General features: G+C 36.6%; 3 protein-coding genes across 3 annotated transcripts; all 3 read left to right on the forward strand.

The window, feature by feature from the left end:
* Nucleotides 1-5,691: 5,691 nt before the first annotated feature.
* LOC106180581 (uncharacterized) lies at nucleotides 5,692-9,091 on the forward strand. The gene is made up of 5 exons (XM_013564602.3): nucleotides 5,692-5,882; nucleotides 6,396-6,544; nucleotides 7,195-7,230; nucleotides 7,476-7,601; nucleotides 8,271-9,091. The coding sequence occupies exons 1-5, from the start codon at nucleotides 5,877-5,879 to the stop codon at nucleotides 8,419-8,421; spliced, it is 468 nt and encodes a 155-aa protein (XP_013420056.2). The 5' UTR covers nucleotides 5,692-5,876; the 3' UTR covers nucleotides 8,422-9,091.
* Nucleotides 9,092-12,680: 3,589 nt separating this feature from the next.
* On the forward strand, nucleotides 12,681-15,929 carry LOC106179071 (uncharacterized). The gene is made up of 5 exons (XM_013562576.3): nucleotides 12,681-12,815; nucleotides 13,179-13,333; nucleotides 13,903-13,938; nucleotides 14,251-14,382; nucleotides 14,893-15,929. Exons 1-5 carry the CDS (start codon nucleotides 12,810-12,812, stop codon nucleotides 15,092-15,094), a joined length of 531 nt encoding a protein of 176 aa, XP_013418030.3. The 5' UTR covers nucleotides 12,681-12,809; the 3' UTR covers nucleotides 15,095-15,929.
* A 1,779-nt stretch (nucleotides 15,930-17,708) lies between these two features.
* On the forward strand, nucleotides 17,709-22,091 carry LOC106180636 (uncharacterized). Its single transcript, XM_013564670.2, has 5 exons — nucleotides 17,709-17,880; nucleotides 18,518-18,672; nucleotides 19,160-19,195; nucleotides 20,618-20,749; nucleotides 21,021-22,091. Exons 1-5 carry the CDS (start codon nucleotides 17,875-17,877, stop codon nucleotides 21,205-21,207), a joined length of 516 nt encoding a protein of 171 aa, XP_013420124.2. The 5' UTR covers nucleotides 17,709-17,874; the 3' UTR covers nucleotides 21,208-22,091.
* Nucleotides 22,092-22,419: the final 328 nt, after the last annotated feature.

The raw sequence follows: 22,419 nt of genomic DNA on the forward strand, positions 1-22,419 counted from the left end.
AAAGCCGGAATGGAATTTAGGGACATGCTTCAGGGAAATTGAGGGCGTTGCCTTTGGCCCTTGTCAGTTCAGCTTTATCAATGGAAGCGTGCGTCGTTTACCTCATCCACTCCCAATGCACTCAGCTTTACGAGATGCCTGTATGGCGTACAACAACCCTGTCGTCGTTAACCGTTTTGATGTAAGTTACAAGAATTACCACTGCATATTGTGTTATGTAGGTGATTTTACACTCGGGAAAGGTGAGTGGTTCGCTTTTCTACTACTACGTCATGTGTAAAAATTTTCCAGAACCATGCATTTATGGCATTTATAATTACCGGTATCGTGCAGTTAACTGGCCTTCATCGTAATCTCAAGAATTTTATTTGAACCTTAGGAATAAAATGCACGTTTACGTTCTCGTAGATATGATAATTATATATTTCCTAAAGAAATGGTGCAGTTCGATTTCGCCTAAGTATCACAAAGAAACAGCTTAAATATTCATATTGCCAAGCATTCTTGCAAGATGTGCAGTATCTTTTGATTAAATTTATGTGTTTGGAAATAACATTATTGCAGATACAGTGTATATGGAGTTTTAATTCAATTTAGTTTTCATATATAATACGGAAAAGGAAACAATTGATTGAAAATAGACGGAAAACCTAACTGACATTGATTACTGAGAAAAATAACGTTTTTTATGGAATTGTACTATGATGAAAGTTATTGACAGTCCTCCATAATGTATATTAGTTTTTGCATCTTGGGATTGAGCTTCACTGTAATGTATTTCACTTGGTTCATTATGTGTAATATAAATAAGTCAGTGATAGGGAATTTTAAAGTGGTATCAGATCTTTAGGTCACCACTAATGGCGTATTCTATATTGATTTTGTAGTCACTTGTCTGTAATCTATAAAACTTGACTTGGCACCTAGACAAGTAACAAATTTCTACAGAAGAGGTCGCACGGTCGCAAAAAAGTACATTTGATGATATCATTAGCTCTTTTTAGGCGTTTTATGCGACCATGAAATACTTCTGCTATTTCACTGTAGCGAGTCATCTTGCTTACGAGACACAAGATGAACGACGAGTTGATTTCGACTTCTGCCCCATGGACAATTAAAAGAGATTAATTCGATTTAGCAGTTTGACTTACAACAATACGAGTAGTTGAACAACACGTAGCTGATCATGTTTGCTAATCTTGCATGCCCACTAATTAATTGACTTAATTAGTGGGCATGCATTCAGATTCAGATCAAAATTGCACACCGCCACCTCTAAGAACCTTCGGTCTTTCTTTCCGTGCCCTATTGTACCTGGGAGACCAAGACAGGAAACAGAGTGATGACGTCATGACTAGGGTGAGAAAACGAGCTGCAATAATCATGAATGATGAGGATGATACTAAAAATTGCATGTATAGATAAAATATTGTAAATAATTACGTTATTAATTCTTTCCCGCATGTGTCATGTTAATAGTCTGATGTAATTATTGTCAGAAGTGTCTTCCCGACTTTATGGATGTAAACCGTAAGTCGTAAATACAATGTGAATCTGAACACGTCCCTTTTTTCCAGCCTGTAGATCAGCAGATAGTGTGCCCCCCTGGTTTTGTTCCTGTTGCCCAGGACTGCCGCTTTACATTTTGAACCATGCGACTGGGTTCCAACACCCAGGGATGGCTGTGGAGATATCAGAAGTGATGGTCGATTGGCAGCTGTACTGAGAGCTGTGCCGGCACGCTTTCATTACTGTGGGCGGAAACACGGCGCTGTTGACACGTCCATCACCTTTGTCCTTGAAACAATGGTCACTCTTCACGTGAGAATAGCCCACTACGAGGAAGGTCGTAACATGTTTAACCATGTGCAAGCACGGATGGAAACTGCTCTGCAAAACGCGCAGTTGAAGATATCCGGAAGGCCAGTGGGTGTACGTTCAGGATCGTTCTCTGCCTGCATGAAGAACGCCACGAACCCCAGCTCCGTGAGGCCATTTCATGGGGTGTCCACGCTCTCAACCCCGAGGCAGAGCCGAGGAAATATACCTGTTGGTAATGTTACAGTTTGGTTGTTAATGGCGCTGGTGGCAGTGGTGTGGGATTTCTAACTATATGGGCATGACCATATGAAGAAAGATGTAGTATTGGCACTACTTTGACTAATCAATACATAGATGGATATCCAAGGTTTTTCGTGCTTGTTTCGTAATTTATCGTTTTAATTATAATTAAGTTTTAAAAACAGTTACAGTTTTACTATTCGGCAAAATTATTCTAAAATAGTTATGTGGACTTTATGACCAACAAGCTTCCGTTTTTGCCTTTGGTTTGTTTGCAAGATAACAACCTAACTCAAAAAGTTAAGGGACCATTTTGATTAACTTTTTAGGATAAGTCAGAAATGGCCTAAATAAGAAGCGATGAGGTTTTGGTGGCTGTTCTTTATTTGAGTAATTAATCATGGTAATTGAATTGTCTTGGCAGGAGATTGCGGTCTTTGAGTGTTTTTTTATTTTTATTTATTTATATTTTTTTTTTGAGTTATCAATTATTCTGTATTCAGTTAGACTAATTCGTGCACGCAGCAGACTAGAGCTCTATACAAGAAGCCATACCAAAGGCCCTATATAGAGTCTTGCTTGACAGTACAGATATGTGTATAGAATTAGCAAGTGATATATCTGTGAATTTCTAGTGAAAAAATTAATCTGTGGTCGTGGTAGAGAGTAGCAGATTAGCTTTGGTTCTCTTTTTGATTCACTGTTAAAACAGTCACAGGTCTTGTGGTGCATGACTGGTATTATAAATGTAAATTGATCTTTGTGAGATAGTTAACGATAGCATGATTTTCTTCGTAATTAAGTTATCAATTTGATAAGCCTGGGTCCCAACTCCACTTACGATTTTTAAAGTTCCTCTTGTCTGGCTGAGACGTAGCTAGATCGCAGGGAAGTAATTGGTGAATGCAAGGAGTGCGCAAGAAGAAAGTGCGTGGAAAGTACGAGAGTGTGTGGAAAGCACAGGTGTCCCGCGAGCATCGTGCACTACGTACAGGTACGCTATCCGTACTAAGAGTACTAAGAGGAACGCAAAAACAACGGAAATGAACGTAGCGCAGTCTTGCTGCTTTCCTACAGTTGTTGCTCGTCCTTTGCACGCGAGTCTTGCGCGTTGAGATGTTTTTGCGAAGGTATAAAAACAGCGCATGTATAGGAGATCATTATATCCGCAGCAGTTTTCAAAGATGTGGTCTTTTTAGGCATTTTTCAAACTTGAAATCCAAGTCTGAAATTGATACATTTTTCGTGCATGCTCCTCCTTTTAAACCCACGGTCCGTGCTCGTGGAGTGACCACTGGTCACTCATCGATCACGAAGCCCCTGAGGTCCACACGGTGGGCGCGTGGAAGTGCGGAGTGAGCACGGAGTGAGCAAGAAATAAGAACGTGTATCTTGCGCCTTAACCATGTACATCGCACGCAACGTAGCCACCCAAGCGTAGTGGGAAATAAAGAAGTCGCTCACGTGTTCCGTACGCCACGCGGACGTTTCTTCCTTTTAGATTTCGTAGACAGCACGCAGCGGATGTTGATCATGTCGAAAATGTTCTACGCGCAGTCTGCGCCCTCCAATAGCTGCACGGTGGACGTGCTCCTTACGTACGAAATCCCGCGGTTTCCCCATTTTTTGGGCCGTAGACCACACGTAGCAGCCCGTACGTTGGGTTGGGACCCAGGTTTCATTAACAACATAATTTTGGTCACCTAGATTACGTTTGTCATGCGATGTCCGCACGTTACACATATACTGCCCGTAAATCTCTTTTCGTGCGGCGTCTGGGCAGAGGTAGGCGGTGGCCGCGCGAAATCGTGCGGCTTCACGGCCACCATAGGCTCTACAATTATATCAAATTTTGGACAATTCTTTGAAATTGCAAGCCCGTAACATTATCGTAGTTGGCAATGCACAGCTCCCATACGGACATTGTGCGGTGGATTTGCCGTCATCGTGATAATGGTGAAACCTGTTGTTGGACTGGTTCCCTTCCACCTTTGGTGGTTGAGGGGAATAATAACAACAGTCTCTCTCTGTCTACAAGTATCTTGTCTTTTAGGATGTTCGCTGCCATGTACCTTCACAGGAAAGATGTTTAAACTGTGATATTCACTCACAGGAATTTTAGTTTCTGTTTTTCTCATTCCGACCACGGGTGAAAAACCGTAAGGGCGCAGCTGAACCGCCAACGTATCGATCTTTAAGCTAAAAGATTTATGCCGTACGGAAGGCAGCGAAGGTAGTCTGGGCTAAAGTTCTAGAATCCGATGACTATTTTAAATTTTGTGAATGACTTATGTTGTAAATGTTGTAAATTCAGCGGCAATAAGTGTAGCTGTAAATTTGTCATGTTGTCAAGCAAAAGGTTATGGTTATCGTTTTATCAATCGCAAATTAGCAGACTTTAATTGAGATCCGGTAAACTAAAATTTCGGAAGTTAATATGTTCAAGTATAATTCTGTTAAGAAACAACTCCCTGTAAAAATTGCGTTTTAATTAGGCAGGAATGGAAATTATTAATGTCTCAAGGATTGGGTTAATTGTTTGGTTTCACGATCAAAAAGAATTTGTTCATGACGTTTAAATAACGCTGCACGATTACAATTTTAAATTAATTCCCAAGTTGTTGAAATAAAATTTTATACATCTCATTTTGGATTTGGAAAAAAAATAAAAGCTGCCTTACCTGGCCTAAAACCAGTTAACCTACGCATTGTGTTTGTCATTTTATTTCGTTAATTGATTTTGTAGATGGGGTTGGGGCGAGATGATAAAGGTAATATATTTTAGATACGCAGTTTAGTTTGATAAGGCGTGAAATAGAGTCAAAGAGGAAGTTGAGTACTAGATTGATATATAGAACCAAGAGGAAATATTTTGAAGCTAGAAAGACAATCTATTCTGAATGTTTCTATCACTGACATGCATGAAATGAAGCACAATGTATCGGTAGTAAACATATACACGTATCAAAGCAGTGGCGGATTTGGAGGGGGTCCCTCCCCCCCTTCGATTTCTGAAAAAAATCACACCAAAGGTTCCCTCGTCAAATGAGAATTTGGCTAGCTGAATCAAAGTTCTAAACCCTACCAAATGGGGGGGGGGGGGGGGGGGGGGAGTCGGCACCACATTCGCACCCCCCCCTCCCCCATTCAAACTATCCTGGATCGGCCCCTGGTGTGTGTGTGTGTGTGTGTGTGTGTGTGTGTGTGTGTGTGTGAGAGAGAGAGAGAGAGAGAGAATTTGTGTAGGTGTGTCCGTATGTGTAAAAGAGAAAGAGAGAAAGAGGGGGTATAGTGTGTGTGTGTGTGTGTGTGCATGTGTGTGTGTGTGTGTGTGTTTGCAGGTTGAAGAGAGAGTTGAGAGGGCACCTGTGTACATATATGTTTGCAAATATACTTTATATGCATCCTTTCATAAAGAGAAACATCTCCGAACTGACATCAGGGCGGCACTGGTTGATACCATTCATCGTTATATGGGACATTTAAATTGTGACGTCAGCAAAATCCCCGCCTGAAATCATGTTTAGGAACAACACGAGACGATAAACACTAATTGTTTTTCTATAAACTACAAACATTAAAGAGAACATTAACTTAAAGTCTTCTCCACGACCGCCGCCCATGAAGAATCTGTTTTATATGCTAATGAAATGTCTGTAATGATGGCAATTGTGACGTTTGAGCCTTTTTGATGTTGTGAAAATATACGCTGAAAATAGTATAAATGTCTCGCTGTGGATGGTCATTGATAAAAGAAGTTCAACATTTAGCCTGAAACAGCGCGTTCGCCAAAAAAGAGCAACTATCTAGTCAAAATGAAGGTAAATATAAGTGTTCTATTTGACTGTAGTTTGACCTTATAAGACTTTTTTCGTTTCATGTAAGCACGGTTTTTGTTTCTGATGTTACTGCGTTTGACAGTTATGACTTGGAAAATGTCGAAGGAAAAAACTAGAAAAACACAAATTCGACCTGGAAAGTAATGCAACGTAGGCCCACAGTAGGATTCGTACTCTTGTGTCCAAATACATGTAGCAAACTTAGGTCGACTATAAAACCTCATTTTAACAGTAGTTTTTGCTGTATAACGATCGTTATTAGCAAGTTGTCGCACTATGCGAGATTTTTATGGAAACACTCCTTGGAACTTATACCTTCCAATCGCTTATGGTTGTCAAGTTAGATATATCTATGTAAGCAAAAACAGTTACATGACGATTTGGCGAATCATAGACTTCTTTCAATTTATTAAAAAAGCGCACATTTTTATTTCTTTTAGTAGGCTAATAATATTATCATTATTTATTATGTGTAATAACTACATTTTTTTTCAGACGATAATCCACGTGGTATGCATGGTATTTGCCATTGTTGGAGTGGCGGAGTGTGCAGACGAAGATAAAAAATGTATGGGAATTCAAACAATAACAGGAAAGGGAAATAATAAGTCTCCTATCATCCCACCATTGTCTGAGGATTGTTTGTAAGTCATACATTTATTTATTTATTTATTTGCTTATTTATTTATCTATTGTTTGTTTGTTTTTTGCTTATTTATTTATTTAAATTCTCTATCAAATGTTTGTAAAATTAATCTGAAAAAAAAAAGATAATGTCAGGTTGGATTCTGACGGTGGGGAAAATCCTAAGATCACATTCCGATAACTTGCACATTTAAATACTTCGACGTATTGGAATTTTCTCTAATCACCTCAGGGTCACAACTAACCACACTCAAGGTAGACCACATTCTTTAACATATGATAATGAATTGCAGTTTAATTGAACTTGAACACAGTAAAAAGAAGTTCCTTGTCTACTTTTGTTAACGTGTCTTACGATGTCTCTGCAAATATATTTTATCATGCTTTCAAAATTTTGTTAATTTTATATTGTAAATTTTGAAAAAAATTGTTATCCCCTTGAAAAATAAAGAAATTGTCAACATGTGCTTAGCTTTGAAAGATTGAGCCTAGTGATAGTGATCAAGTTTTCAAATAAATAAATAAACAAGTAAAAGAAAAAAAAAAGAAACATTTCAAGTCCAAGCTCTACTGTTAACTTTTACTGAATGTTCAACTGTTTATCGATTACGTTTTTAATGAATTGACATCTTGATTTTTTCTATTCTAGTAAGAAGTTGGATAACAACGGCATTTCTCTCTCTTTGTAAGTACATGTACTTGTATATATTTACTGCAATAACTTGCACGTGTAGTGTAGTGTAGTAGAGCGCAGTGCAGCACAGCACAGTAGAAGTATAGTATAGTATAGTATAGTATAGTATAGTATAGTATAGTATAGTACAGTATAATTTTCTATATGTTCTACGCGTTAAACTCACATCTTCTATGCTGACCAATCTGCGTTTTATCTCTTCTACATGTTTTACTATGTCTTATCTTTTATCCCAGGCCATTCTGCCTAAAAGATGAATGTGACGCGACCTACAAAGCCCCGACCACAATAAAATACCAAAACAAGAACTGCAAAGTCATTTGTCCACATATTTTCCACTACGCACAGGTGGTTTGTGACACGTAAGTTGTATTTCATTATTTTTTATTTATTCATTATGTCATTTATCTTTATCATACTTAGCATCATTAAAACAGCAGGAGTCAGAGAATAACTCTATCCTTTTATCGTCAGTCATGGTACATGTAACATTTGTTCTTCCTCTACTAATTACAATATTATATGATTTTTAAAACTTTCAAATGAACGATTCTACGTTATGTACGTGTAGGTCAAACATATCTGTAAAATAACAAATGTGAAGACAATCTTCCGAACAATATCTACTTTCCGACCTGTGACTTTTTAATAAGGCATATGTGTATACCCATGTATTTGAGTGGCAAACCAAGTGAGCTGACCTTCGCAAAATCTGTTGACTAATTCAAACGAAAGTTTAAGCAGGGTTTATGCCACACTACAAAATTTCAATCAAAATGTGCGTGTGTTATGGGCTCGATGTCTTTCTTTGAATACACTTTTCATTCTGGTAGTAACTAGATGTGCAGAGGACATACAGTGTAGTCCATCCATCGATTATATTGAAAATAAAGAACTTTTTACCAAGGGATACTAACCTAAAAAAATATTCACACTGACGCGCCGTGTCCATCGACAAAACTTTTTTTACTAAAGGCATATTACTTAGTCTTTATTGCTTTTAAACCTTTTCTGTCTTCTTTATTTTTCAGGAATGAGGCCTGCGGGACAAATAAACACTGTGACGTTGACGAAAACTTCAAGAAAACATACACAGTGTTGGCCAATTGCCCAGGAAAACCAAAACCAATAAAGATCAAAGTAGAGAATGTCCCATACTGCTGCTCCTGTCAAAATGACTAGAACTGTGATCAATGTAAAGTTCAAACTTAATGAGTTTTGTTAGAAATATAATACGGAACGGGAGGAAACTTCTTCACAATATACAATTTGTAAAGTTTGTTTCATTTGTGATTGTTCCTAGACGTTCGTTGAAAGCCCGGGCGAGTTCACTGTCAAGAGCAGTGAAAAATGTGACTGAAGTTATAATAATAAGATATACCTTTATTTTTGTAACCATGACTCCGTTGCCAAACATTGATATTTTTATCATATGGAGCTTCACGAACTGAAGGTATAAATGCTGCACTTTATATTGTATGGTCAAGTCAAAAGAATAAAAATTACGGCAAATAGGATATGACAAATGATAACGCATTTACATAGTAATTTCATTGTATCAAGCTTTTCAAAATCTGTTTCTAGGTTATATTTATTCTTAAGAAATACCGCACAATTATATTTATTGTAGTCTTCTTAAGAAATCGGCGGTCGAATGTTGTGCAAGAATCTGTAGATATTTCATTTGATATAATTTTAGATATATTTGATATAAAAAAGTGCAATATGCTGGTTCTGTACTGCCATTTGTATACTTTTGAATTGCAAAAGCTGTAGATAGGCGTAGGCAGTGTTCAAGGTATAATGTTGGAATAATGCGTGTATTTTGCAATAAAAGTTTTAAAATATTGAAGTGTGTTGAGTGATAAATATCTCCCTAGTGTCTTGTAATGCATTAATTTTATTTTAATCTTTGTTCGTGTGACTGCTTGGAGCGCCAAGTTCTGTCCACTCTTAGGATATTTCCTCCAAAGTCTGGATTTTGACAGTATTCCATAGTCAACACACAAATTCATTCATCATCAGTGTTAATAAACAATAAATGTAAAATACTGCAGTCATTTTTCATTGTCACATACATTTGTGAGAAAGGGCCAAAATTCGATTTCCAATCGGTTGCATGCCCGGTATAACCATACTCTCCATCAGAAATCATCTAAGTGATGACATCAACATTATGCAACTATTCTTGCAAAGTACTGAACTGTGCATAGAATTAGCCACAGGAATATCTGTGAATATCTAGTGAAAGTCATCCTGTGACCTGGTCCCAGTTTTACAAAAAAAAACAAAAAAACTTAAGTCCATTTCCTGGCTTAGTTGACTAGGATTCCCATGAGAGTGTTGTTACACTACTCCTGATAAAATGAGATGTGTCCATGTGACATTGAAAACTTGGCAATTAAATTCTTAGTCAAGGAACCTGACTTAAGTTTTTTGAGGAACCGAGGCCTGGCAGAGGGTAGTGTAGCTGAGTTTTAAACTGCAGACAAGCACTACAGGTACGAGGTCTACAAGGTGAAGCTATTACCGCGTCTAGTATGTAAAAGTAATGACTGCCATTTACCTGCATTGTATCCAAAAGGAAGCATCATTTTCACATTTTCGTTGCTGATGGCTGTCTTCGTCTGATTTTTCTGTGCTTATCTCACCAAGGAACTTTACGAAATGAGCTCCCTTTATTTACCAAAACCCAGAAAAAAGTGCTAAACCATAAATTTAATAATAGTACATAATAACAAGGCGAAGAGCTTGATGTTAAAGCAGATAGCAGTAAGAAAAAGCATTAAAAAGCATTGCATTTCAAAATCTACGAACTGATAGGACCATGATAATTATATCCAGATGCAATGCAAAATAAGTGCTGTCGTATAGACAATCCAAGCAGTGGCAAAACACTTAATTTAACTTTTGTCTTTTATCTTTTTATCACCATTTTTATTTTTGCAATATTTTTTATTATATAATGTATAGCATTTGCAATATTATGCTATATTTGAATAATGAGAGAGCTGGCAAATATCATATTGTATCGCTTAGAGTTCAATAAATTATTATTATTATTATTATTATTATTATTATTATTATTATTATTATTATTATTATTATTACAAAATAATTGTAATTAAAAAATGCGGATAAAAGAAGCAGGGTTTCATGATCAGAGGCTTTAACTAAATCATATTAAACCGATTTACAGAATAAAAATGTATCTTTAAAAATATATAATTATCAGACTAATGATCGAGCGGCTTCTTTTGATCTTTGCAGTTTATCCCCAAAAAAGAAACGAGATTGTCATTTATCCCAAATAATTAGAGCATTAAGGGCAATCTTTTTTATCTGTATCACTCAGTGTGTTAGCTGAAGGTCGGCTGGAACATGGTCAGAATATTTACTACTTTTAAGTTTAATAACGTGTGTGTGTGTGTGTGTGTGTGTGTGTGTGTGAGAGAGAGAGAGAGAGAGATAGAGAGAGGAAAGAGGAGAGGGATAGGCGTTTTATTTATTTACTTTTATAAAGCAATTTCAGTCAACGAAGGATGGTTGCTTCAGTCAAAAAACATATTACTCATTGTTCCTCTTAAATATCTTCGTTTGACGCGATAAAAACAGCTGACAACCATTAAAGAGTAATTTTAAGGATAGCAATATTCATAAGCAACTTCTTGGAAGCCAACCAAAATGTGTCATCAGAATAACAACGTTTATAAATTTACATGTAGCATTACACATTATTCATGATAACAGTTTTATTGGGTAGCGTCCATTTGAATAAGGTGGCCACTTTTAATGTACATTAGATAAATGAATCAGCGGTGTGAACGAACTTTTCTGTTCTTCTTGTATTTCTGTCCCTCATTTCCTCCTATCTTTTTCCCCTAACTCCCTCTCTCTCTCTCTCTCTCTCTCTCTCTCTCTCTCTGGTTTTGTTTTTCTTTTATCTCATTTTTTCTTTTGCTAGTAATTAGTAACTACCACTCCATTACCATGTTATCAAATTGAACCTTTGGTGTATGTTGCCCTTTTTAATTAATTAATAAATAATAATAATAACCATTTTAACTTAAGATCCTCAGAACTGAGCAAAACAAACGTCCCAGCGCTGTTTACAAAGATAAAAGTAAAACCTCGAGCTCATACAATGTACAAAGGTCTTTGATTAAATGTACACATATACATGTACTAATAGTTTGTTTATTAAGAGCAGTCAGCGTAAACGTTAACTCTGTTCATTTATTTAATGACTGTTTATTTCAAAGAGAAAAAGTTATTCACTCACCGTGACTCTTTTAAATGGGAATTAGTTTTTCTTTCATCTAAATGTACGTCATTTCACAGCATGCGCGGGTAATATTATAATACGCGTTAGATGTCTAATGTGTGTTTATGTATTTAGCAAAGGTCGGCGACTTTGTTGTAGTCCCCGTCCCAATTTTCATTAAAAGTACATACTATTAAATAAGGTTACCATCGAAGCCCAATACATGGCTTGGATCTATGAAACGGACACATTTTGACCATATAAGTTGATCACACGGCTAGCATATTACGCCACACCCATGACAAATCGTTACTTACTGCTGTTATGAAAATCAAAAATTTAAAAACCCGTTATTTGGAAGGAGAATGTTTTGAATACAGACGGGATTTAAGTGACGTTACGTGCTCTGTTTAAATCTCTTGAGTTAATGAACATCAATTAAGGACACATAATGCTAATTAAACGTGTCAATTCTGATCACCAAGTTAAAGGATCCCTTCTTTTATGGTCTTGACCTCCTAGTCATGTCCTATTACTAAGTCAAAATCAAATGACGAACCTGTTTTGTAAGGAGCTTTTTTTGCCAATTTTGTCACTTTTCGTAAACAGTTTTACCTATCGTGACGACTATGAAAATTTTGTTGACTCATTACAAATATAGAGGATGCACATTTTTGTAGCATCTTGGATGCATGCCAAACGCGTGTGCGCTTGTTTGTGTGTGTAAGGGTGTGTAGGGGGTGGAGGAGGGGGATGGCAGTCTCATATTGAAGATAACAGTTTTCGTATTGCTTCGAAGTTCTGAAAAATTCCAAGGATTAACTGTTCCATTTTCACCAAACCCCCAGACTAGAAACTGAGACAGTGAAACGATAAGTTATGGCAGTCGATACCGGGCTGTGTCGTTTTGAGCGTGTGATGAAAATGTCAATTTTCAATGTTTTCCTCAACTGGTATGACGTAGGCAACGGTCCCGCCTGGGCAGGATTTTTGCTCTATCAACAAACCAGATGGATGCGCCCTTTCCCAATTAAATCCCATTGTTTTGACATAAAAAGTTGAGCACCATGGCTAATTAATCTTGTGTCTCGATTGAAGTTGCCGCCCTGAGAAAAATTGTTTTTCTATGTTAATGAATTACCTGTTAAAGGTAATTTTGACGTTTGAGTGACTTGTTTGACTTACAGTAGGTGGTGAAATAGTATAAAGGTACCTCCTGTACGATCTGCTGGTAAACACGCCCTCAGAGCGACACTGAAGAAGTCTTCAATTTCTCAAGATATTTTAGCTTTATCAATCTTTCAAGATGAAAGTAAGTATTCCTTATAGTTACTTTACTTAGGCTACCCGTTGTCTCAAACACAAAGGTTCTAGCGTTCCTAAGCCTGAATAGGAACGAGAGAGAGAGAGAGCAAAAAAAAATTATAGCTAATTTTTAATCAATCCCTATTTTTTATTGTGGGTGATTTGTCTTAACTTAAATTTTGTCCTTTTTTTTGTAATGTCAGTAGCTAAGCAGGTTATGTTTTTAGTTAAAAAGTACACAAAAAAAAAATAACAACTAATACACGTTTGTGGACATTTCAGATGAAACAACAGTAAATTTGATCTGCATTTCATAAACATCGTTATCTTTTAATCATTGTTAATTTTGAATCTCTTAATTTCCTTACAGGGGTCAATATTCATGCTCGCAATATGTGTGGCATGTGTAGTGTCCGAAAAGGTGGATTCTGCCGCCAATACATGTATGGGAATACAAACATACACAGGCAAGGGCGCAAAGATGAAGAAAACTCCTGTCATACCGCCTCTCAGCGATGACTGCCAGTAAGTGAGATATTTGCTTAAACAGTTAACATTATTTTCAATTTAAGAATCTTCCCTGAAAAGTACACAGCACTAGGGCTAAATTCAAATTGCCAATAAAGCAAGTAAGGCACATCTAATGCGTACTTTAGGCATTGCAAGTTAATTCAAATAAATTCCGCATTGAAGAAATAGCCATTTTTATGTCCAGTGGACATTAAAAGAGACCATGCTTTCAAATTCCTCAGCTGTTAATTGTGCGTGTAGACATTAATTTTAGTGAGAGTTTTAGCATGAAACTATTGAAACACATTTTCAAGAAGAGAAAAAGAAAATTATCAATAGCAAGTTATGAAAATTTAATGATCAAAGTGACTTCAATTGGCTGATCCTTTAAAACAACCCAAAATGGGAAAAACAAGATCTGGAATCGCTCTCTATGACTTGTTGCAAACACAGATAATCATCATCACCATTATTATTATTATTATTATTATTATTATTATTATTATTATTATTATTATTAATTATATAAAATTCATCATTTTTTAAATTCCAAGTATTGAACATTTTCTTTCGTTATATTGTAGCAATAAGTTGAAGAAAGCAGGGATCATTCCGTCGATGTGAGTATAAGGATTTTTCGTCTTATTGATCACGTTGCATTTTACAAACTAAAGTCACTTTTCCGCTTTTGCGTCTTCGTCATAGAGTAAAACTGAGTAAACAAACTTATTCAGATACGTGACGTAACAGACGAGGAAAAGTTACACAGATTTTTCAAACGTGTTTTATTTTTTTAACCTAAGATATGCATCTACCATGCATAAACAACCAAACACATGTATTTGTTATAATGCGCCAAGAAACAACCCTGGCATAAATTCAATTTTAATATTAAATTAATTTATCGTGATACTTTTTGAACCTTGTTTCAGGCCAATGTGTCCCAAGGAAAATGGTTGCACAGTGACGTACAAGGCAGTGGAATCAGTCAGGTTAAACAGCAGAAAAGTTTGCAAGGTCGTCTGCCCGCACATCCTCCATTATCCTAAAGTGGAGTGCGACAAGTAAGCAGCATCCACTTTTTTCATTACAGAGAGTTTTACCGTTCAGAAAAACACTAGGCGTGGGAGAGGACGGGAGGGGGGGATTCCAACTTATCTTTTTGGTAGGGAAAAGTACGCTCTCTATCAAGTTTTGCATAGTTGCTATGCCATTATGATAAAAAGATCCACTTTTTTCAAATAAGGAGTAAAGTTCAACTGTCTCCATTTCCATAACAAGAATGACTCAAAACTAAGGTCCCATCCCCATAGACACCGCGGTTTTTATGGGATTGGGGTCCTAGAAAACTAAACTTCGAACTCGAAAAAGAGGTTAATAGATGTTATTTTGTCTCTCGTTTTGGATTTGATTTACATCGGTAATTTAGAAAACTCCAAACAAAAAGTGCTGGTGAATTGTTAGGAAACCTATGTGTTGTTTTATACGGACCCAACGTTAATGATATGCCTCTAACTCTCTGCTGTCTTTATAGCAGCAACAGATGCATTGCAGTGTTTAATTATCTCTTACAGAGATGAGAAATGCGACAAGAAGAAGAAGAAGCACTGTGAGAGAGACGACGTCAATTACACAAGCACATACCGAGTGTTGGTGAAATGTCCAGGCACTAAAGGGGACACCATTATGCTAATCTCCAAGCAGGCTACGTGCTGCGACTGCATGAGTGGGTTCTTCTTAGACTTTTCTTCATTATTTTCATTTGGAAAGAAGTAGAACTGAAAGACCTTTTTTTTTACATAGTATCTTCTGGACTGTAATCTTAATTGTGCTTATCGTCCAATATGAGAGTGTGCGTATTATAAGTTGACTCTTTGCGGGCGTTTCCGTGTGTCATCGGACGTTTCCGGCTGTGTCACCATGGTGACTAGAGGGGATGATAACAATTGGTCGAAATCTTGCTCTCAAGATTCGTTGACTGACTACATGTGTCTGTAAAGGTTTTATGGTATGTGCAATGCTGCCATGTAAATAAGCAAGAAGTGTGGTATAGGAATTTCGTTTTATTATTATTATTATTATTATTATTATTATTATTATTATTATTTATATTTTTTGTGTTAGTCTATTCCTTTGATCAAGATTTTCAAAAGGTATATATTTTGGTGCTATACCCAGGACCATATATTGTATCTTGTCCAGATATACGTGTACAATGTTTTATTATTTTGGTTTAAACATGCAAGAGAGAATTATACAAAAGCACATTTATGGGGCACCCCAAGCCATTGCATGGGCCCTAATGACCAACATTTCGGAGGCAAACATCTCTGTACAGCCATTTGGATGATTTTGTGTCAAAATTCAAATGTACACTGATTGCAGCGTACGTCTAAACGTACACAGACTGTAAATACGTACATATTCTGGGCTAGACAGGGTAGGAAATTTTATTGCTTATTTTTGAATTGAAAAATGAGAACATTCATGTTTTGTTTATAAATATATACTATATAATTTTGATATGCTTCCAAGACTTGCAATTATTCATTTGTAATTGTATACTATCATATTCTTAACCGTTTTATTGAATAAACAGTAGAAAAACGTGGATTTTCTTCAATGTAATGTTTTTATATAATCAAATGTTACTTTGGCATTCGTATGATATCTTTTCGTAAAAACGATCCATTCTTATTTATTTTCAAACCAATATTTGCCGTTGTGCTGTATTTAAACTGTGACAAAATTTCAACAAATATATTTTAAATCTTTTATTACATGAATGACAATATATCCTTATTCGACTATGTTAAAAATGGAACACAAATCGTGCATTGCTTCCTGTTCTCTACTGTTGGTCTTGTTTTGGCAGAAGGCCCATAAAGGTGTATTTTTTATGTCACAGGGGTATCTAGTATAGACTGTTAAAAAATCAAAGAAGTGACTCTTCAGCAATTTTGTAACAGACCAGTAGCGACCCCTGTGGTCAGATAGAAGCACACATGGGCCTGTGCGCACGTTATTCCACAAACATGAGAAAACAGCGTGCACCGTGTGGATTTCACATTTTACTGGCGCCCATAGACGATAGATTGTTGTATAGTAGTTTGCATATCTTTGCTATGTGAGAAATTTCATTAAGTTAGATTGTTGTATAGTAGTTTGCATATCTTTGCTATGTGAGAAATTTCATTAAGTTGTCGCCTTGTTTGCATATTTCTCATACATTTAACTTTTGTGCTCCCGGAAGCTGACAGCAATTTAGCGTGAACCCCCAGGGAGTTAGGTCGATCCAGATGGATCGAACTAAATCTGTGGGAACCCAGTCTTTGTCAGACTTTCCCATACGATGTTCTCTGTCAATTTAATATAGGCCATCCTACTAGTAGGTACCATCCTCATCTTCTCTTGAAAAAATGTGTGTACATCGTAAGTAGCTCTTTAACATTTTCTCCTTCAGTTTTATGCATTGTAATACACTCGACCAAGAAGTTAAAAATGTGGAATTTTTTTTCAAAAATTAAAAATAAACCAGGTTATATAGTGGGAAAACATCTGGAGTATATAACAGTACCGAATGGTACCGAATGGTACCAATATTTGGTAAAAATATATACCTGAGCTCATAAGATTACTTTATTCTTATTCAAAATAACGATGTTTCCGAACTTTTTTTGGGCGACTGTAAAAAGTCCCCCCTCCTTTATCTACGAGTACATATAGATGGTTTAGTAGCTTATGATTTGCCTTGTCTGAGTATCCTTTTGGCTCTTTGCTTTTGGCTCATCTTTGAGTTGTTTTCTCAGCACTTTTTTATTATTATCATTTTGTGCATTTCTAACGTTATCTGCCATGTCTTCCTAGTACTGTACATGTATTTTCATTTTTTTCACCGAAGCTGTAAACATCTTTTATTTTTTCCAGTTTGACCTCAAATCCTTTCATAGACCCACTCATTATCTCTTTTATTTCTGCTCTCTCTGTAGTAAGAGTATTTGATGTTTGACTTTGCCTTCGGTAATCTCAGTTATTTGTTCACTTCGGTGTGCCTTCCTCACTAGTCTTGACGTTGAGTCGTATGATCCCCACACAGACCTAGCATTTCTTCCTCTTTTACCTAGCCATGGTTTTTATCTCTTACATAATATATATTCCAACTATGTTTGAGCTCTTTCTATCGCACTACGTGCTTATTAGTTGTCTTTTGTTCTTACATTTTTGGATTATTGTTCCAGCGAACACCTTGAGTCAGCCATATGCCGCCATGTTCATCCGGGTCCTCATCGATGCCCTGACGTAATAGTTCGGCACTGTGGCTAATAAATCTTGTGTTTTGATTGAAGTTGCCTCCCTATGAAATATTGTCTTTCTATGTTAATGAATCACCTGTAAAATGACAATTTTGACGTTTACGTAACTCGTGTGCCTTGGAGCAGTTGGTGAAAATAGTATAAAAGTACGTCGTGTTACATCTGCTGGTAAACACGCCCTCAGAGCTACACTGAAGAAGACTTCAATTTTTCAAGTAATTCTACATTTATCGATCTTTCAAGATGAAGGTAAGCAGTCATTGTGGTTATTTTACTTAGTCCACTTGCTTTTTTTCACCACAAAGGTTCTAGCGGTCCTAAGCACGAAGATCTATTCGCTGGTCTCTTTATAGCTTTACCATCACAGAAACTGCAAAAATGTGTGTATGATTTAATTTACTAAGATGTGTGTGTGTGTGTGTGTGTGAGAGAGAGAGAGAGAGAGAGAAAGAGAGTTTATAAGTAATTTCAACCAGTCCCCAACCTTTTTATTGTGACTGGTTAAAATGTCTCTTAATTTCAGTTTTGTCCCTTCGTCTAATGTTAGCAGCGTAAGACATAATGTAGTTTTTTATTTACTGTAACGCTTTAAGGGCAGATGACTGTAAGAATGAAATATAGGTGGTCAAGACTCAAAAAAGATTTCGTTCAGTTTTTGCCTTGGGACAGACTTTTGTCGTTATCCAACCAAACCAACACTGTTTCTGCTCAAAAAAGGGTCCTTGCTATGGTTGCAGGCCAAACTTGATTTTTTGGTCAATTTAGTTAAATCTGGAAACTTGGGCATTCTGAGATAAAACTGTCGTTTTTGGTTCTGCACTTCAATTACACGTATATCGGTACTTTTAAATTATTGTCATGTCTAATTTCCTTATTTTCCTTGCAGGGTTTTGTTTTTATGCTCCCGCTGTGTATGATGTTCGCAATGTTCGCAAAAGTGGAATCGGCCTCCAATAGATGTATGGGAATACAGATGGACATTGGAACCGTCATGAACATAAAGAGATCTCCGGTCATACCACCTCTCAGCCCTAGCTGCCAGTAAGCGAGAATTATTTTCACAGTGTAATTTGCTCTCAGATTAAGATTCTTCACATGAAGTACTCCCTATTAAGACTTACTTCAAATTGCCAATAAAGAAAAAAAGGTATTTTTGATGCATGCTTAAGTCTTTGCGATAGGAAAATGACCTCCATGTGAAAGAAATAGTAATTTTGTGTGCAGAAGGCAAAAAACGGGGCCTTTTTTTCTAATTCCTCGTCTGTTAATTGTGCGTGTAAACATTTTAGTGAAAATTACTCCACAAACTATTCAAAAACATTTTCAAGTAGAGAGGGAGAAAATTAAGACACACTTAATGTGTGTTGCTCATGGTGTCTTCGCAGCTGATCTTTTAAAACATTCCCATAAATGAAAGAAATATTTGGATCTTTGTCTTCTGTTTCGGCCAAAGGCATTAATTATTATCATTATTGATGTACTTGTTATTTTTGCGCTGTACAAAATGTTATTTTTTGTTGTATTGTAGAAATAAATTGAAGAACGCAGGGATAATTCCGTCGATGTAAGTGAACATGGCCAATCGTAAATATTTTTGCTGCTTAGGTATATGACTGAACATTACGGTAATGTTATATTATACCACAGGGAAGCTGCAGAAACTCTATTGCATTTGATTAGTGTGACGTCAGCTCAGTGGCCCATAATAAAACCCCATAATACTGCAGCTAACTGAATTAAATTGCAATAAAGATAATAATACTTTTTGACATAAGGCCACAGTTTTTTAATTTTATGGATGACATCCTGCGCGCGCACGGATTTTCGCCCGTTCTCCAAAAAAAAAAAAAAAAAAAGCCCCCCCCCAGCCCCCAACGAAGTCGGTTGTCGCAAACGTTGTTATTGAATTTGCAAGGAAATGAGCTTTCTGCGCATGCGTATTTTTGCCACGTGGAAATGCGGCCACTTTGCTGTCAAATTCATCTCTAGGATTACTTTCAAATTACACAACAATAAAAGTCATAAAGAGAACGGGCGCCATCGTTTTGGATTGGTATGCCATTGATATTGGGCATGGAGATATCACCTTTTTACAATTGTGCCAAAGGCTGGCGGCGGCCGAAACATTTCTGTGACATTCTGTATAAAGCAGCACATTAATACCAGGTTTTCTGTAGCGAAAAAAGGGTCGACAAGGGCGTCCAGGTATTTGGTGGGCTGAAGGTCGGACAGGCCACCTGACAGTTTAGCTGCTTCGTGTGAGTTGAAGTTGACAAAATGGCATCGTCTGAAATGACCTTTAATAGATTTGGTAGTATTAAGCATATCTTTGCATCATTTTTTAAACATTTCTGTGAAGTGTTCAAAATGTTTTAATATTCTGAGAATACAAATAAAGACACACTGTTTGATTGATATTTGTTTTATTGATTGCTATACCAAATGAATGCATGAAATAACCTTAAATAGATTTGGTAATATGAAGTATATCAATTCATGACTTTTTTTACATTTCTACGAAGTATTCACAATGCTTTAATATTTTGAGAGCATGGATAAAGACATATTGTTAGTTTGATACGTGTTTCTGTGGTTAAATTTGTGTTTCCAGCTGTGTACTGACAGCATTCCTTTACTTAAGCATTTTTTTTTTTGGGGGGGACTGTTTTTTTTTTTTTTCGCCCTCTCGCACCGATTTTGGGGTACTCAGAGGATGTCATCCATAAAAATAAAAAAGTGTGGCCTAATTGTTGATAAAAAGTCTAATTGTTTCTAGAGGGAATAAACGTGTTTTTCTGCAGATGAGATATACTTTACAGCCTCGTCCAATCATCAAAAGGCCTTTATCACATATTTCTCTATTATTATTCTCTATTGCCTATATACATGAATGTACGTGTATTAATTTTCGAAATAATTCATCATGGAGTCAGTCAGGCATTGGTATTGAATTGAAACATTTTGCTAGTTTTAAACCTTGTTTCAGGCCAATGTGTCCCAAGGGAAATGGCTGCACAGTGACCTATAAGGCAGTGACGTCGATCAAGTTGAGTGGCGGGAAAAGGTGCACGGTCGTCTGCCCCCATGTCCTCCATTATCCTAAAGTAGAGTGCGACGAGTAAGCAGCAGCCATGTTTTGTCTTTCAGTACAGATATTTTTTACCGTTACGCATGCGCAATCATCTCCGTTACAGGAGTGATTCGAAACTTAGAAACGTAACACTCAAAGAATGGTTTATGGGTTTAAATTTCAGCTTTTTTGGAAATGAAGTACAATGGTGATTAATTATGTTAAAATATTCGGGAAAATAACTCAGTATCAATACCTTTCTTTCACTGCGACTTTTGTAGCAGATTATCGTACATGCTCGTTTTCTTTTCTTTTAAAGTCATGAGAAATGTCCGGGGAATAAGAAATGCCAGAGGGACGACGACAGATACACGAAAACGTACCGAATTTTGGCAAAGTGCCCCGGTGAAACCATCTTGCTTGTATCCAACCAGGCCACGTGCTGCGACTGCTTGAGCTCATTTTTCTTAGACTTTTCCTCATTATTTTCCCTCGGAAAGAAGTAGTGCAGAAAGGACTGATATTTTCATATCCTCTTCTGGTCAGTTATCTCAAATGAGTTTATCGTCCAAATGAGGGCTTGTCTAGAATATGTTGACTCTTTACGGGCGTTTCCGTACGTCATCGGGCGTTTCCGGCCGTGTCATCATGGTGACGAGGGAAATGATTGGTCTGTTGTTTCAGTGACTGATTCCATGTGTCTTTAAAGTTTTTATGGCACGTGTAATGGTGTCATGAAAATAAGCAAACAGTGTGTTGTATAGGCTAGGATTTTTATCTCAGTTTCTCGTGGTCGTCGACTCCATGAACCAAAATTTGCCAAAAAGGAAATTATTTTAGTGCTTTACTTAAGAATATATATTGTCCAAACACACGGCCAAAATGATATGTTAATTCTGATGAAATCTGTAAAGGAGGACAATATTAAACCACCTTGTTTTTCATTCCGAGCGTCGATATATTGGCTTACAATGGTTACGACCGTTCGCCTTGTTTAGGTGTTTTTAGTTAAGATGACGATTAAAATACTTGTTATTATTAATTTGAACCCTTCCGCAAACTACCATTTGAAAGTACAGGTATATTGGTACATAGGGCGATTTTGTGACAAAAATAATTTTCTGCGCTGAATATAACTAACGTACAGTATGAACACTTCCGTATTTTGTGGACTGGAAATGTGGTGTTATCTCGGTTTGGGCAGTGTTGAAAATAGGCGACATCCATAGACTATTTATGACTTCAAACTTTGCAATGTAAATGTATTTTTATATTAAGTCAAGGAATATTAATTTTGATATGGTTTTAGGATTTGAAACTGTTCTTTTGTAACCGTGTATTGCTCTGTTAGTTCAGCCGTTGTATTGAATAAACAGTGGTGAAAAGTGAATTTTTCTGTAATTATTATTATTTTGTAATTCAACTTTAGAGTCATATGTTGACTTTGCCACAAGCTTTCGTAAGAACTACACTTTTGTAAAAAATATGTATTCACTTTCAATTCAAAATTGGAATATAAATTTAGTTTTATCTGTGACAAATAGAAAAATGGATAACAATGAAATTTGATTGGGGTTGCATGGAGATTGATTCAAACATTACCAAAGATTTTCATCGAAAAAAAAAAATCAATACATTTCATCTTGAAGAACCCATCCAATCAGGTTGCTGGTTTCGACTCTGTTGTTGTTTAGGACGAGGTCAGATTGTGTCAGAGA

The sequence above is a fragment of the Lingula anatina genome, chromosome 8 (assembly GCF_051362555.1).
Source record: "Lingula anatina isolate TDL-2025a chromosome 8, LinAna3.0, whole genome shotgun sequence".
NCBI classification, from domain to species: Eukaryota; Metazoa; Brachiopoda; class Lingulata; order Lingulida; family Lingulidae; genus Lingula; species Lingula anatina.